This window comes from Anolis carolinensis, unplaced genomic scaffold (assembly GCF_035594765.1).
Source record: "Anolis carolinensis isolate JA03-04 unplaced genomic scaffold, rAnoCar3.1.pri scaffold_8, whole genome shotgun sequence".
Classification (NCBI taxonomy): domain Eukaryota; kingdom Metazoa; phylum Chordata; class Lepidosauria; order Squamata; family Dactyloidae; genus Anolis; species Anolis carolinensis.
In genome coordinates, this window is record NW_026943819.1 from 9,259,374 (window position 1) to 9,275,296 (window position 15,923).

The window sequence follows — 15,923 nt, forward strand, 5'->3', positions numbered from 1 at the left end:
TATATTCTGGCTATGTGGAAGGGCCTTTAGATGGCAGAAACTGTCAATGAGGAGGAACACAAAAGCTTGGAGCGACTGAATCAGTTTACTTTTGCCTAAAGCATCATCTACACTACCATATAAAATCCAGATTATCCGCTTTGTTTATTATTAATTTTATTTAGATTTTCCTAGAATTACAGTAAAAGTGGGAGAACATTGGAAGTTTATAGGAAAGTAGGAAATATAAAGAAGAAAGAGGGAATCAAAAAGAGGAAAAAAGAAAAAAAATAGAAAAAAAATAGCCTTTATTTGACTTCCATCCTCATCTATACCATTTGTAGCGGAGAAGGAAAAAAAAAGGCAAGAACCTTCTATTTTGATTATCTTCTGTTTGAAAGTTCACTTCTCTATATTAACAAGAATTCCCGTCAATGTTTAATCAGATTTGGTTGCCTTTATATTATTATCATTTTCTTCTCTTTCCTAATATAGTCTAATAAGGGTTTCCAGTCTGTACTTTTCTCTGGTACGTCTTGATGTTTGGTTATGATATATGTTAGTATATCCATATTTTTAATTTCCATTAATTTGATTAGCCACTCCTCTATAGCCAGTATCTTCTCCTGCCTCCAATACGTCGCATATGTAATCCTTGCTGCTATTGTCATATAATTAAGTAATAGTTCCTCGTTTTCATTTAACTTCAATTCAGTAATTCCTAAAAGAAAATGTTCTGGTCTGGATTGGCACTTGATATTTAAAACGTTTTGAATAATCTCATGGATATCTTTCCAAGAATTTTTCACCTTGTCGCAAGTCCACCACATGTGGAGAGATTATCCACTTTGAACTGGATTATATGGCAGTGCAGACTAATATAATCCAGTTCAAAACAGACCATCTGGATTTTATATGGCAGTTTAGATAGGGCCTGGGTCAACTGGGAAGGACAAGATTCTGCCTTTTTTCTCCTCTCTCCTTTCCAAATTAATTGAGACATCAATTATTTTTGCACTTTGTCCTCAGGTTGCATCAAACGCTTTCCCAAATAATCCAGAGTAAACTGCTCTGCTGCAGTATGGAACCAATGTAAAGCAGATGTATAAGTGGGATGGCAGAGAATGAATAGGATGACAGTTAGAAGCCCGGGTCGGGGTGAGCTCCTAGGTAGAAATGCAGTTTGAAAGCAAAATGTGAGTAGATAAATAGGTACCACTTAAAAGTATGGAGGTGGAGGAACAGTACCCTCCATCCCCATGGCTGAAATCAAGCACAAGTCTCCAAGATGCCGAAGATGGGAAAAACCCTATATATTCCTCTATCTATGTACAATTGTCTGTCTTGTCCATGTATAAACGGCATAGAATATTTGCCATGTATGTGTTTTCTGTGATCCGCCCTGAGTCCCCTTTGGGGTGAGAAGGGTGGAATAGAAATACTATAAATAAATAAATAAACAATAGGTATTATCTTGGCCAAATTTGAATGTGATACTGTAGTCCTTAAATTGTCACAAGTGTCTTCACTATATGAATTTTCTAAGTCAATAAGTACTGATAATATCAATAAGCACTGCTTTATTTTGATTTAAGTCTTTCTCAGAATGTCCTAGGAACTGGCCCCCTTTACCTGTCCTGTCCCTCATTTTTCTCGATTTTCAAAACCTCCTTCCACTAAAAAAAGGAACATAAATAAGGAAGATACACTCGCGTTAGTCTCAGGGCCAAAGTACACCTTAGACCCAGCCAACTAATTCCCAGCTTTGGGAAATACTTTGCAAGGAAATCACCTTTTGAGTGGCAGCGGAGAGTCAGCTCCAAGTCCTGCCCCAAAGTTGCAAATTGGAAGTTGTGCAACTCCTTTTGTAAATACTTCCTCATATAAGAACAAGAATAAAACCGACTGATTCATTCCTCGCTTCTCACTCAAAGGGAGAACAGCGCAGGTCGGTTCCTACGGCCGTGAAAGCGAAAGTCTACCTTGTTGGCTTGACGAAACCCACCCAAAATGATCAAAGCACTCCTTCTGGCTTTGTGCTTCGTGCTTTTCCAGCATCAAGGTAAGACACCTTTTTTTAAAGTGGGAAAATCACTTTCTATCAGTACTCCAGATGCTGCACCTGATTTGTTCCTATAGTTTTCAATGATTAACAAATACCTGCCGGGTATCGGTTTCAACAGTTGCTATTCAACACTTTATCTGGGTTAATAAATGAGTTATTTTCTTGATATTGCATATTATTCAGTGGGTAAAAAAATATTGGGTGGAAAATTTTTGGAGTGTCAGATTGAATAGATGAAAGTGTTTTAAAGGAGTACAACTATTCTATCAGGGAATGCGGGAGTGACAGTTTCTTGGAAGAAATTGCATGGAAGTAAAATTTTAACAGATAAGAAAATGTTGAAACGAATGGTTCCAATATGAGTCACACAAATAAATGTATATAATATAGAGAGACTTGGGCATTAGTATTATTGGACAGAATTTTGTATAGTCTATCTACTTCGCTAAATAAATCACAAATGCAAACACTTACAGAACAGTGACACTAGTAACTGTTTCACAGTCATGATGGCTATTTAGGGTGCATCTACACTATAGAATCAATGCAGTTTGAGGCCAAGAAGCTAAAGTCCTTGCAAAACTACATCTCCCATGATTATGGAGTATTGAGCCATGGTAATTCAAGTGGTGCCAAACTATATTCATTTTATAGTGTGGACACACCCTAAGTAGTGGATGCACGATTTTGGCTGATTTAATTGCAGATATTAAATAAAGAGCACTTGAGTCTTTTTGACTCCACTTGCTCTTACTAATGCAAAGTTTTCTGTTCATGGAAGTTAAAATCTATATACTTTTCTATTATAATATATCTGCCACTCTATCCATGTTCATGCATGGAAGAATACAAGTGTGGACATCCAAGTACACGTCCTTTGTGCAGTCATGTATATGCTTGCCTCTGTTTTTCTTTCCTTCTTTCCATGTACCAGTGCTCATTTGTGTTTGCATGCATATTCCTCTACGTCTGTATTTGTGTGCTCATCCGTAGCCACATATCCATGTACCTGCAAAGGCCTGTTTGTGCAAGCTCTGGTATTTCTCAGCAGGCTGAGAAGAGGAATATGTCCAATAATAAGGAAGAATCGTATCTAGAGTGAATTTTTATTATGACTTATTATTATTATTATTATTATTATTATTATTATTATTATTAATACTTTTTTTGTTTGTACCCTGCCATGGCTATGGTTGCTTTCTTTGTGCAAAGTTACATTTTGAGACAGCCGCTCCCAGATCCCCCAGCTATCACAAATGCTGGGAGTTTCCGTTCAAAAAGGTGACCAGTCACATAGACAGTTCCAGAAGTCAGATTTGTATATTGCTGAGGTTGCTCTCTTTTTACAAAGTTATACTTTTGGACAACAGCTCTCAGAATTCCCCAGAAACATGGCTAAAAGTGTGGGAAATTATAGTCCAAAAACATCACTTTGCAAAACGTTGTCATCTTGTGTTGGATAGATCTGTTTTGAATCTTTACCATTCTGTTTAAGACTTACATTTTTTGAAAATGGTATGAGCTGAGACAACTGCAGAGGTGAGAATGAGTCCCGATTAGGGGTGTGCACGATGCTGTTTCGCTGTATCATATTCAGGGGATTTGAGCCTTCCGGCTTGTGGGGTTTTTTAAAAAAAAAGTTATGGTAAAAACTTTAAAATTTTCCCCAAAATCAGTGGATTGGTGAAACATTCTGAAACTTGACAAGCTTGCAGCCTACAAGTGAGGTGAGTTTCAGTCTGATAGACCTAAAAATGACTGAGAAATTATCCTTTAAAGATTTATTGGGAATTTCCTGGTAAACAAGATAGGAGGGCAGCCCAAAATGTGACCAAAAACGGCACTTTTTTGCCAAGTCACACACCCCTAGTCCTGAACATATAATGGCAGTGAACCCTTACTATCCCCCTCCTGTTGTCATCGTTGCAGTGGCCAGTGGGTGCAACATGGCTAGTGTCTGTCAGTCTTTGCCCTCTCCTTTCTCCTCTCCCTTCTCTACTTGTGCACCTGACAATGCTACTTGAGGCAAGGAACAACTGGCAGTAGCCATGCCATACTCAAGAGCCACTGCTATGACAAGAAAAGGAGTGTTGCACCTCAGGTTAGTTTCACCTTGCTATATACACCAGGCTGCACACAGGTTGAAGTCTTTTGTAGTTTATTAGGAAATAGAAAATAAATAGTTCTTTAAAAGCAAAAGTAAAGTTCCAAAAGATTTTTACAAAACAAGGCTTTAGAGAATAATCCAAGAAATCAGAAGGAATAAACTAAGTCCCATTAGAGCATGACAAAGTCCCATGAACATGAACACACAAAGGCTGCAAGATAATCCAGGAAAATGAGAGCTTGCTTCTTGGCTTGAGCGAGAAGTTGCTTTGACAAAGATTTGTCTCCAAACATACTTTGCAAAGCATGAAAGCATTTCTTTGGCCTCTGACCTCCTCCTTATTTGCTATTCTCACACTCCTTCGAACCCAGAATTCCAAACAGTCAGCTCGATCTAGAGATTCCGTTCCATCAAGGTCAACCTGCTCATTAGCGTCTGCCTGCTTGCTATCAGACTGAGAACTGTCCTCCTTTTCTGAGTCAATTTGCACCTGGCTAGTTTTAGTACCATCAACATCATTCCCTGCTGTGGGAAAAACTCTCTGTTCCTCATTTTCTACAACAGGGACACTCTGAACCTGAATCCCATAATCCCCATCAGAGTAATTTTGAACCTGAATCTCATAATCCCCATCAGTCACTCTGAGGTTCCAGCTGAGTCGCAACAAGGAGGAAGACAATGAGTGCCCTCCTATAGCTTCAGACCATCCAAGCCTAGGGAACATGGGATGGCTATGTAAACAGGTGCATCCATTCCATCTTGGAACCAACCAAATTGCTTAGGCTCTAGATAGATTGGGCTGATTTGAGTTAGCATGGCCTTGAAGCATGTTAACAAAGCCCACCACTTTTGTTAACCGGAATCAGCTCCATGCATTATGCAGCCACCATGGAGCTCATTCTCACCCGCCTTGGGATCACAGGTCAGTGTAGATGTGCCCCAAGTCCTACTTTCAGTATCAGCAGAAAACAGCTAAAACAGAAGCACACAGCAACAATGGTTCATTTCATAGGTGGAAGTGTGTGATCGCTCTGGCTACATCCTTCAAAAGCTTGTAGTGCAGCAGCCCAACCCACATCGTGTACTGTGCAAATCAAGTTGTCTCCTTGCTATTGGCATGTTCTGTTCTGCTGTTCTACTCTTGAATAACTTGCCTTCAAGTTGGCAGGCTCAAAATAGGTTGCTGCCTACCCACGCAGACAAAACAATCCATTTTTTTAAAAAAAAATAGCCTCTTAGTCATGCAAAAAGAAAATGGGAAGAAAGACAAACGGAATTTGCTGTTTAGTTTTTATTGTAGTTTGGGGAGTTACTGTATATACTCGAGTATAAGCCGACCTGAATATAAGCCAAGGCACCTAATTTTACCACAAAACTGAGAAAATCTATTGACTCTAGTATAAGACAAGAGGGTGGGAAATGCAGCAGCTACTGGCAAATTTCAAAAATAAAAATAAAAATAGATACTAATGAAATTACATTATTTGAGGCATCAACAAGTTAAATGTTTTTGGATGTTTACATTTTTTTTCGTGTCAGGAGCAACTGGAGTTGCTTCTGGAGTGAGAGAATTGGTCGTCTGCAAGGACGTTGCCCAGGGGACGCCCGGATGTTTTGATGTTTTACCATCCTTGTGGGAGGCTTCTCTCATGTCCCCGCATGGAGCTGGAGCTGATAGAGGGAGCTCATTCGCACTCTCCCCGGGTGGGATTCGAACCTGGCAGCCTTCAGGTCAGCAACCCAACCTTCAAGTCACAAGGCTTTTATCCCCTAGGCCACCGGAGGCTCCTGGATGTTTACATAAAATAGTAATTTAAGATAATAATAAGACTTTAATAAGATAAGACTGTCCAACTCTGATTACCTATATACTTGAGTATAAGCTGACCCGAATATAAGCCAGCCAGGACCCTCACTCAAGTATAAGCCAAGAGGAGCTTTTCCAGCCCTAAAAAACGGCTGAAAAACTAGGCTTATACTCGAGTATATACAGTAATTCCTTTTGTTTTGTTTTTAAACAAACCCTGGTGGGAAACTCTTGGATGCTCAAATCCCATTATATAAAATGATATGGTAAAATGATATGCTAAGACCGAGGTTTGCTTTTTGGATTTTTTAAAATATATATTTTTAAGCTGTAGATAGTGAATACAGAATTGATGAATGTATTTTGTTCGTTCCTGTCTCTAGAACCACAAACACTTCTGGGTGGGAATATGTTTTGGAAGGAGGGGGAATGTGGATAAGTGAACTACAGATATTAAGCGAGGCACTTGTACTGGGCAAAATTAATAGACTGAAATAACATCCAGCCTTAAAAGGAATCATGATTGTCCCATCAAAATCCACTAGGACCAGTCTTTGTGTTGTTATGCTCTCTCTTAAGCTCCTCTTCTGTAGAACAAACACACGCAAATCCTTCAATGTTAGTTCAGAAGATTGTCCTCCATGCTACCGATTGTCTTCATTGTTCTCTCCTAAACACATTTCAGTTTGTCTTTATCCTTCTGGAAATATGGCATCATAGAATGGCACACAGATAAACACATTTTGACCCTTCTGACAGGTTACAGTTCAGCAGAGATGACCTACAAACGACCAATGGTATATTTGCATTGTGGCATATTTACAACATTTCCTTACACTGAGTGATATTTTCGTCTAATTCACTCCCTAATTTGCTCGCAATTATGCAACCATGAGTTATAGCTGTCTCTGCATTCCTTTTTCTAGTGAAATGTTATTGGCAGTCTATTACTCAGTAGTATCAAAGTTTCATAGCCTGAGGCTAGTGTTACGTCTGAGGTGTTGTAAATGAATGGATGACTTCTATTGCCAGGGTGAAGCATGTCCACACATGATCCAAGCAAAACAAGAGTAGAGCTTGGCAGAGCAAGAATTCTGAAGTGTGAATATAAGCAAATGCCTGTCCAAATGCTACAAAAATCAGTTTTGAAACGGATTATTAAATCAATTGGAGAGAGAATACATCTGTTTACTATATTTAAAGCAACCTTTAGTGCAGCTATTAGTTCCAATTATGGTAGTCCAATGAAAAATTAGAAAATACATGACACACCACCTCCCATACAATTCATCCCATTTAACAACATCTAGAAAGCCACGTGTTCCCTATCTGTGCTCTACACAGGGCTGGCCCAAGGTAATTTTCAAGTGTAGGCGAACAGAATTTTGGTGCCCACCAATTGTCGAAAAATAAAAGCGTTGGATAAGCGAAAATGTTGGATAATAAGGAGGAATTAAGGAAAAGTCTAAATAAAGAACAACACTCTGAAAACAGGGGAAATCCAGAAAGGAATCAGGGCCAGCTAACACCTCCCAACCAAGGATGCCCCAGGGAGGAAGCAGCCAGGCTTTGAATCTGCAAGGCTAATCAAGCTGACCAATTGCAACATTCACACAAGCCTCAAACAGGCAAGAGCTCTTTCTCCCATCCTGAACTTTCCACAGATATATATACCCCACTTACCTAGCTTCCAACAGACCTCAGAACCTCTGAGGATGCCTGTCATAAATGTGGGCGAAACTTCAGGAGCGAATGCTTCTGGAACATGGCCAGGCAGCCCGGAGGCCTCGCTGGAAGCGGCAGCACGCGTCAACAAAAAGTTGGCTTTAGGGCACTTGGAGGCACCTCAGGTTCGCCACCCAAACGATGGCACCCGAGGCAAGTGCCTAAATTGCCTTATGGGTGAACCGCCCCTGGTTCTACATGACACCAATCTCAGTATAATCTCGTAAACTGAACTTTAGGCTTGAAGTTAAAAATGGAGGTTGGCATCCCCTAGAATTACAGCTTTGTAATTGCTTTGTATTCAGCTATTCATGATAGTGGCCAGAGCCATGATTATGGATGCCCATCTTTGATTCCAGGAAGCTGTTCCAAGTGATGAAGATCTGTTCAGCTGGAGATTGAGTTACAGCAGAATGACAGTTCCAGCTCCTTCCTCCCAGTGAGTGAAACTCAGACAATCAGAAGCAGGACCCCAGTCACAATTCCTTGTTACATCACAGCTTGGTGGAGGGAAGTGGCTGGAAATATCATTCTGCTGCACCTGCTTAAAAAGTCTCTTGCTGCAAAGTAATGATTTCATCACACAACTGATTTTCAGCTCCAGACAAGCCAAGGACTCTCACGCCGCCAGTCAGACAACATAGGCTCACTTTCAACAGCACTCAGTGGCTCAACTGGGAAGCAAACATTCTACAATATTGTACCAGGACAACGGGACACTTCCCGTGTTCCATTTGAAACAACAGGGTCAGCGGAGGGGAAAGTTGCACATGATGTTTCCCCACGTGTGATGAGGTCCTCTGCCCTGCTGATTCGCCATGTGATGAGATCCTAAATCTCTTGCTCAGAACAACTGCTGGCAGTTCAGGAAGATTTGGGAAGGTCTTAGCTATGGAGATAGGCATGCATTCATAACTGAGGACTTTATCACACGAGGCAGGCAAACCAGCACTGCAGCGGGAATTTTACCTTTGGTGAGGGTCTTATCATGTGATTCTGCATGTGATGAGATCCGAAATCTCTTGCTCAGAACAACTGCTGGCAGTTCAGGAGGATTTGGGAAGGTCTTAGCTATGGAGATAGGCATGCATTCATAACTGAGGACTTTATCACACGAGGCAGGCAAACCAGCACTGCAGTGGGAATTTTACCTTTGGTGAGGGTCTTATCATGTGATTCTGCATGTGATGAGATCCGAAATCTCTTGCTCAGAACAACTGCTGGCAGTTCAGGAGGATTTGGGAAGGTCTTAGCTATGGAGATAGGCATGCATTCATAACTGAGGACTTTATCACACGAGGCAGGCAAACCAGCACTGCAGCGGGAATTTTACCTTTGGTGAGGGTCTTATCATGTGATTCTGCATGTGATGAGATCCGAAATCTCTTGCTCAGAACAACTGCTGGCAGTTCAGGAGGATTTGGGAAGGTCTTAGCTATGGAGATAGGCATGCATTCATAACTGAGGACTTTATCACACGGGGCAGGCAAACCAGCACTGCAGCGGGAATTTTACCTTTGGTGAGGGTCCTATATGTGATTCTGGATGTGATACCAGCTTGCCTCATCCCATTATATTCCCACTACCTATTGTAGTGCAATGGCCTCTTCTATTTCTGTGCCAAAATGGTATTCGTACATGCAATTCTCCTCCTCTCCCCACTTTTGCATGCTATTTTCAAAATGGTTGCTTTGGGTAACCCGTTTTCTAATGCTAGAATGGTGCAATTTTGCTTCCGCTGCTACTAATAATCATAATCATAAATAGAGAATAGTGCAGGAAGGCAGCATTACAGAGATTGTGTGGAAGACTGATTGCAGAACCACAGACTGGTGAACCCAAGAGAGGTGCACAATAGTTGTATTTATTATCTGCAACAATACAGAATAGTAGGATGACGTGATAAAGTCTGGAGTCTAAATATAGGATCTTGGATTTTACGTGCACTCTTAAATGTGTGTGTGTGTGTGTGTGTATGTGGTGGGTTCTTAGAAACAAGATGCTCCCAGCCTCTGAAGGTAAAGTCAACTGAGAAGACTACAAAGCATAGCTCACATAATAAATCATTATAATGTGCAGGTGACTCATAACCCAATCATTAACTACATTATCTCCACTCCCACCATAATTTATTAGTCAGTCTTTCAACTTATTATATCAGGCTTTACTCATGTATAGTCTGTTTCCTTTTCTGTCCCACTTCTGTTGAGTTTCAGAGCTTTTCTGGTGCAGACCTTGGGTGCAGAGAGAGAACTTCCCTTATCTTGGTCACATATGAAGAAAGCAAATAAATTGGGAATTAATGCAGATGTGGGCTGGGCTGTACATGTCAGTTTCACCTGTATTGAGTCCATTCTGTGATTTTTAAAAGCAGTCTGTGATTATGGTCAAGTTGGCAAAAATTATTACTGAGGGAGAACATATAAGCAAGGGGAGACATTGGCAGTTTGGGTTGCTGTGAGTTTTCCGGGCTGTATGGCCATGTTCCAGAAGCATTCTCTCCTGACGTTTTACCCACATCTATGGCAGGCATCCTCAGAAGTTGGAAGTCTGTTGGAAAATAGGGTTTACAGTGTTCCCTCACTACTTCGCGGTTCACTTTTCACGGATTCGCTGTTTCATGGTTTTTCAATAAACTCTAAAAGACTATTATAAATAATAAAAAATATTACAATTTACAGCCTAAGGAAGGGAGGAAGGAGAAACCAAAGGGAGAGAAAAGGATCCCAAGCAGCAACTGAAGGAGAAGGAGGTGATTTATCAACACACGATTGGTTGATAAAGACTTAAAATAGTGTAAAACTACCAAAAGAATGTATAAATATCAAAATAAATATAGTGCCCTACTTTGCGGATTTTCACTTATTGCGGGTGGTCCTGGAACATAACCCCAGTGATAAGTGAGGGAACACTGTGGAATATGATAGAAAGAACTCTTTCAAGAACTCTTTCAAGAACTTTTCAAGAACTTTCAAGAACTTGCTTGAGGCAAGTGTGAATGCTGCAATTGGCCACCTTGATTAGCATTGAATGGCCTTGCAGCTTCAAAGACTGGCTCTTCCTGCCTGGGCTAATCAGGGTCAGCTAACACATCCCAACAAAGGATTCCCCCAGACATGAAGCAGCCAAGCTTTGAAGTTGCAAGGCCATTCTATGCTAATCAAGCTGGCCAATTGCAGCATGAATTTATTGTGCACTTTGAACTTGAAAATTAGGGGGGGGGGGGAGTGCAAGAAGATATCACTGCATCTTCACGTGCCCTTTATTTCAGTAGGAGAGGGATATTGCTAAATTAACATGTTGCAACACGGGAAAAGTTTGCCTTTTACAAAACATTTTTTCTTCATCCTAAAGGTAGCTCATTGAAAGAACTGTCTGCGGTAAAGGATTTTGAAGTTGTGTACCCACAAAAACTTCACGCGTTGCACAAAAGAGATGTTGGAGGAATTCAGAACTCCCACAAGAAGGTAAGAGGAATACGCTTCTTTATCAAGATGTGACCTATCATTATAGAGCCAGCTACAAACAGAGTGGTTTTAATATATACATCTCTCACTTTGGAAAGCCCACTATAACAATTATATCACCTTCTTGTGAAAAGCTCCCATTTCTTGCTTAGATGCCACCTAAACTTCTCATTTTCCTACTAGAGATGGCAAAGAGAATTGCATTCCTGGTAGGGTGACAATCCAAACATAATGAGCAAACAGAACCTAAGTTTTGCATTTACAAATGACTTTGTTGCTAGGTTTCATTAAAAAAAATCTCTTTAAGTTATTCATCCACATTCTCCCACTTCTAATTGCAGGACAAGTATGACGATACGATGCAATATGAATTCGAAATGAAAGGAGAGAAGGTGCTTCTTCACTTAGAAAAAAACAAGTAAGTTTCGCAGATCAAAACTGGGATACATGCTGCTAAAGGAGTATCAGTGTGTGGTAAAAATGGCAAAATGTATTAATAAGGAGGAACAAAGGGTCTATGGCAGTGGTTCTCAACCTGTGGATCCCCAGATGTTTTGGCCTTCCACTCCCAAAAATCCTAACGGCTGGTAAACTGGCTGGGATTTCTGGGAGTTGTAGACCAAAAGACCTGGGGACCCGTAGGTTGAGAACCACTGGTCTAAGGAGAGGCTGCAGAAGTTTCATTTTGCCCATGCCACGGTTTTGATCTCTTTCCCACCTTTGCTGGGTTACTGGAATGCAACATGTTTTTGTGTTTTTAAACTCACTTTACAGCAATTGAAGTAAGCTTTGGACCAAGAGGGAAGGGGATAGAAACCGGGACATTTTTAAAGCACTTATCTAGACTTTTCCTGCCAAATTGAGACCTCTGGACCATATGAGTTAAATGAATGATTCTCTATCATTTACAGCAGTGGTTCCCAACCTGTGGTCCATGGACCACCAGTGGTCCCCAAGAACTAAAATATAGTCCACAGTCTCACCGTTATGACACCATTGCAACGAGAGTGACTAGTCTTGCAAAACCCTCTTATAGTGCCAAGGCAATGGGGATGACGGAGGGGGGAGGTTGACTACCCACAAAAGGCACGACAACAAGCCTCCTGACTGCTGCTTCTCCTCCTCCTCCCTCCCCCTGAGCGGGGCCGTTCTACCCTGTTTCCCCAAAAATAAGACAGTGTCTTATATTAATTTTTGCTCCCAAAGATGTGCTAGATCTTATTTTCAGGGGACGTCTTATTTTTTCACAAAGACAAATTCACATTTATGGTTGAATTTTTAAAAATGAAAATTTATTATCTACTGTACAGTAGTTGTCATCACAAAACAGCATAACCAAACTGTGAATCCTTTCAAGAATTTCTATATTATATTTCATTACTATACTGTTTTAAAATTACTGTTTTAAATTTCTGTTCATATGTGAATTTATGTTGTTGTTGGGCTTATCCCTGTGTAAGCTGCCCTGAGTCCCTTCTGGGAGATGGAGGTGGGATACAAGAATAAAGTTATTATTATAGTATTATTATTTCTTGATACTACCTTTATTTCCATGTACAACAATTTATGGTATGTACATTTACCGATCTGCATGCTTCCAAACAAAAACTTTACTAGGTCTTACTTTCAAGGGAGGCCTTATATTTAGCAATTCAGCAAAACCTCTACTAGGTCTTATTTTCTGGGGATGTCTTATTTTCAGGGAAACAGGGTATGTGGTGCCTGGAGGGGCCTGTTCCTGGGGTTATTTGGGGTGCTGATTCAGAAAATTGCATTGGATATACCACTTCAGCTCTAGATTATTAAATATGGTTTTCCGTGAGCGAGCAGATGGAGACTACTGAATGGCATATGTCCTGTATCAGAGCTGATGCAGTCTATCCAATGCAATTTTCTGAATCAGCACCTCAAATAACCAAACTGAATCTAAAGTTGACTAAAAACTGATTCATAACCCTTTTGGTACTAATGCTGGTCCCTGGTCAAGTGGTCCCCGGTCAAAAAAAGGTTGGGAACCACTGATTTACGGAGACCAAATACTAGTAGAAAATAATTGCAGTTAAATGTTTAAGGAGGGGCTTATTTGAGTTCCCAGTAGTCTGTATACTGTTTTTGAGGAGCACTTTCTAATTGTTAACTTTTCAGTGGAGTTCAAGGCCTGCACAAGGGGGAAAATCATCCCAAAATGTTAATTATTCCTGGTCATTTCTTCCTCTCTTGTTTGTTTGCTAGCGTAGCATTTAACCCTTTTAAGTATTAACTTATAATCAAGATATTAATAAAGGAAACGATTGCCACTTGGCTAGTATCCACATAATGAGCAACCCGCTGAACAGGTTTTTGTGCTTTTCACTTGCAGGACTAGTCAGGATTTGGCATTCCTTATAAATGTCCTTTTTAACATTTGAGCACTAGTAGACAAACTGAAATTATTTTCCAATAAACTGCTCCAAGAACTAAACTGGATCTACTGCAGCTAAAAGTGAAACTTTGTGCTTAGTCAGCTGCTCACTGTGCATTCAAACCAAGGAAGGCTCCGTTCTTGCAAACACTGCAGCCAGGTGACCGCTGAAATGCAACTCTAGAATGTGTTCATTCATATCATACATTTTCTGGGTAATCATTAAATAAATTTAAACCTGGTTACTCATTTCCTGGATTTGTAATCTGGTATTTCTGGTGTTGTGGTTTAGGTTTTAAACTCTGCTCACCCATGGAAAACCACTGGGTGACTTTAGGGAAGTTGCATTCTTCTAGCTTCAGATCAAAGCCAACTCCCCTGCTGAACAAATGTTGCTCAGAAAGCCCCAGAATAGGTTTCTTTTTGGGTCACCATAAGTTGGAAATGACTTGTAGGCACATAATGACAACAATTTGAATGTCTACTAATGCACTCTTTTCAGACTGTTTTCATTTTACAGTGTTCATGGGTGTTCATTTTAGAGTATTCATAGGATGGTGGTCCAAAACTCCAGATTGTTCTTGATGTCCTCTGTTGGGATAAGATCTTCTCCTGGGGCCTTTCCTGCTCCAAGTTGGGCCACCGGGTTCTTGATCTCTGCTGCTGTTACAGGTGGCCAAAGAAGGTTTTCTATGTCCAGTCTCTTCCAGAAAAAGTGTCCATATAAAGTTCCTGAAAGTATGCCTCCCAGATCCCTGGGGAGATATGAGGCTCCACAATGGGTCGGTCATGGCTTTGGCCATTTGATGTGATATCCCAGAAGGTGGTTGAGTCTTTGTCTCTGACAGCTTTGATGAGCTGTGACCAATTGTTTTTCTTGGCTTCCCTTTTTTTGTGGGCAAGCATTTGCTTCTAGCTTCTCTTTTGTTGGAGGAGGTTTTGCGCAGCTGTTGGGGTGATGTTAGATATAAAGGCCTGATAGGTGATAGCAAGAGCTTTTTTTGGTGTTGATACAATCTTTGTTGAACGAACTAGATCTTGGAAGATTGTTGTTGTTGCTTCCATGATGCAGTGTTGTTGTGCCTTAGGTGCTTCTGGAGCTCTTGAGCAATGTTATTGTAATTCTCCAGTAGTGTGTTAGGGGATGTCAGGGCAGTCTGTAAGCCCAGTAGTTGTTCTGAGGCTAGAAGCTCAGTTACTCTTTTTGGACAATACTCTATCCCCTCCTTCCCTCTTCCCTATTGACATCTAACTACCATAATTTTGACCTCAACTAAGTCAAACACCACCCTAAACACCTCTTGTATGATCTCACTCTGAAAAGCATCATTACTAGATATGAGCCACAAAGCCTGGGCACACATGCACCACTTCTAACTTTTTATCCAGTTAAGAATATTCCATGTTTACCACACAGGTTACACTCAGAAAAATCTCAGTTTGCTGTGCCTGCTCTTCTCCTTTGATATCCCATTCAGATGCTAAAAATAACCATCGAAATGCTATTGCAAAAACAAGTTGTGGGGTCATTATCCAATTATCTCTGGTCTAGTTTAATTTCTGCCTTGAATAACAAACCCATTGTATTCTTTCTAGGGGGCTTTTCTCCAAAGATTACACTGAAACCCATTATTCCACGGATGGCAAGGAAATCACGACAAGCCCTCAGATTGAGGTAAAGTTCAGAGCATCTTCTGCCGAGCAAAATACATTGTACAGTTCAAAAGGCATGTCTCCCCACGTCTGGTACGCAGATTGGTTGTTGTTGTTGTTGTTGTTGTTGTTGTTGTTGTTGTTGTTGTGTGCCTTCAAGTCATGTCTGTTTTGTGCTGATGCTAAGGTGAACCGATCATGTGGTTTTCTTGGCAAGGTTTACAGTGTAGGCAAAGGTTTCCCCTGACATTAAGTCCAGTCGTGACCGACTCTGGGGGTTGGTGCTCATCTCCATTTCGAAGCCAAAGAGCCGGCGTTGTCCATAGACATCTCCAAGGTCATGTGGCCGGCATGACTGCATGGAGCGCTGTTACCTTCTTGACAGAGCAGTACCTATTGATCTACTCACATTTGCATGTTTTTGAACTGCTAGGTTGGCAGGAGCTGGGGCTAACAGCGGGAGCTCCTTCCGCTCCCGGGATTTGAACCTGGGACCTTTTGGTAGATAATTGTAGATGCACTCAAATGATCAGCCTTCTCTTTTCCTCCTTTCTCATATTATGTGAGTTGAAATAAGCTTAAAGACTGTTACATGTCTTGCAATGGTATCTCCGTGTGTCTGAAACGCCTTTCTGAAAGTGTGTACAGTAGATTGTATGGCTCAGTGTTGCTGCTGACCTCCACTGAGACATGTTTTAGTGGGAAGAATGGCTTGTAAC

At 40.8% G+C, this 15,923-nt stretch overlaps 1 protein-coding gene across 1 annotated transcript in view; it reads left to right on the forward strand.

Annotated features, from left to right (window-relative positions):
- The first annotated feature begins 1,020 nt into the window (after positions 1–1,020).
- adam28 (ADAM metallopeptidase domain 28) overlaps positions 1,021–15,923 on the forward strand; it is a 54,479-nt gene continuing 39,576 nt past the window's right edge. Inside the window, exons 1-4 of the mRNA XM_008119851.3 lie at positions 1,021–2,041; positions 11,038–11,150; positions 11,492–11,568; positions 15,148–15,226. Of these exons, the coding sequence (XP_008118058.2) occupies positions 1,990–2,041; positions 11,038–11,150; positions 11,492–11,568; positions 15,148–15,226 (321 nt within the window). The 5' untranslated portion in view covers positions 1,021–1,989. The remainder of the gene's footprint in view (positions 2,042–11,037; positions 11,151–11,491; positions 11,569–15,147; positions 15,227–15,923) is intronic.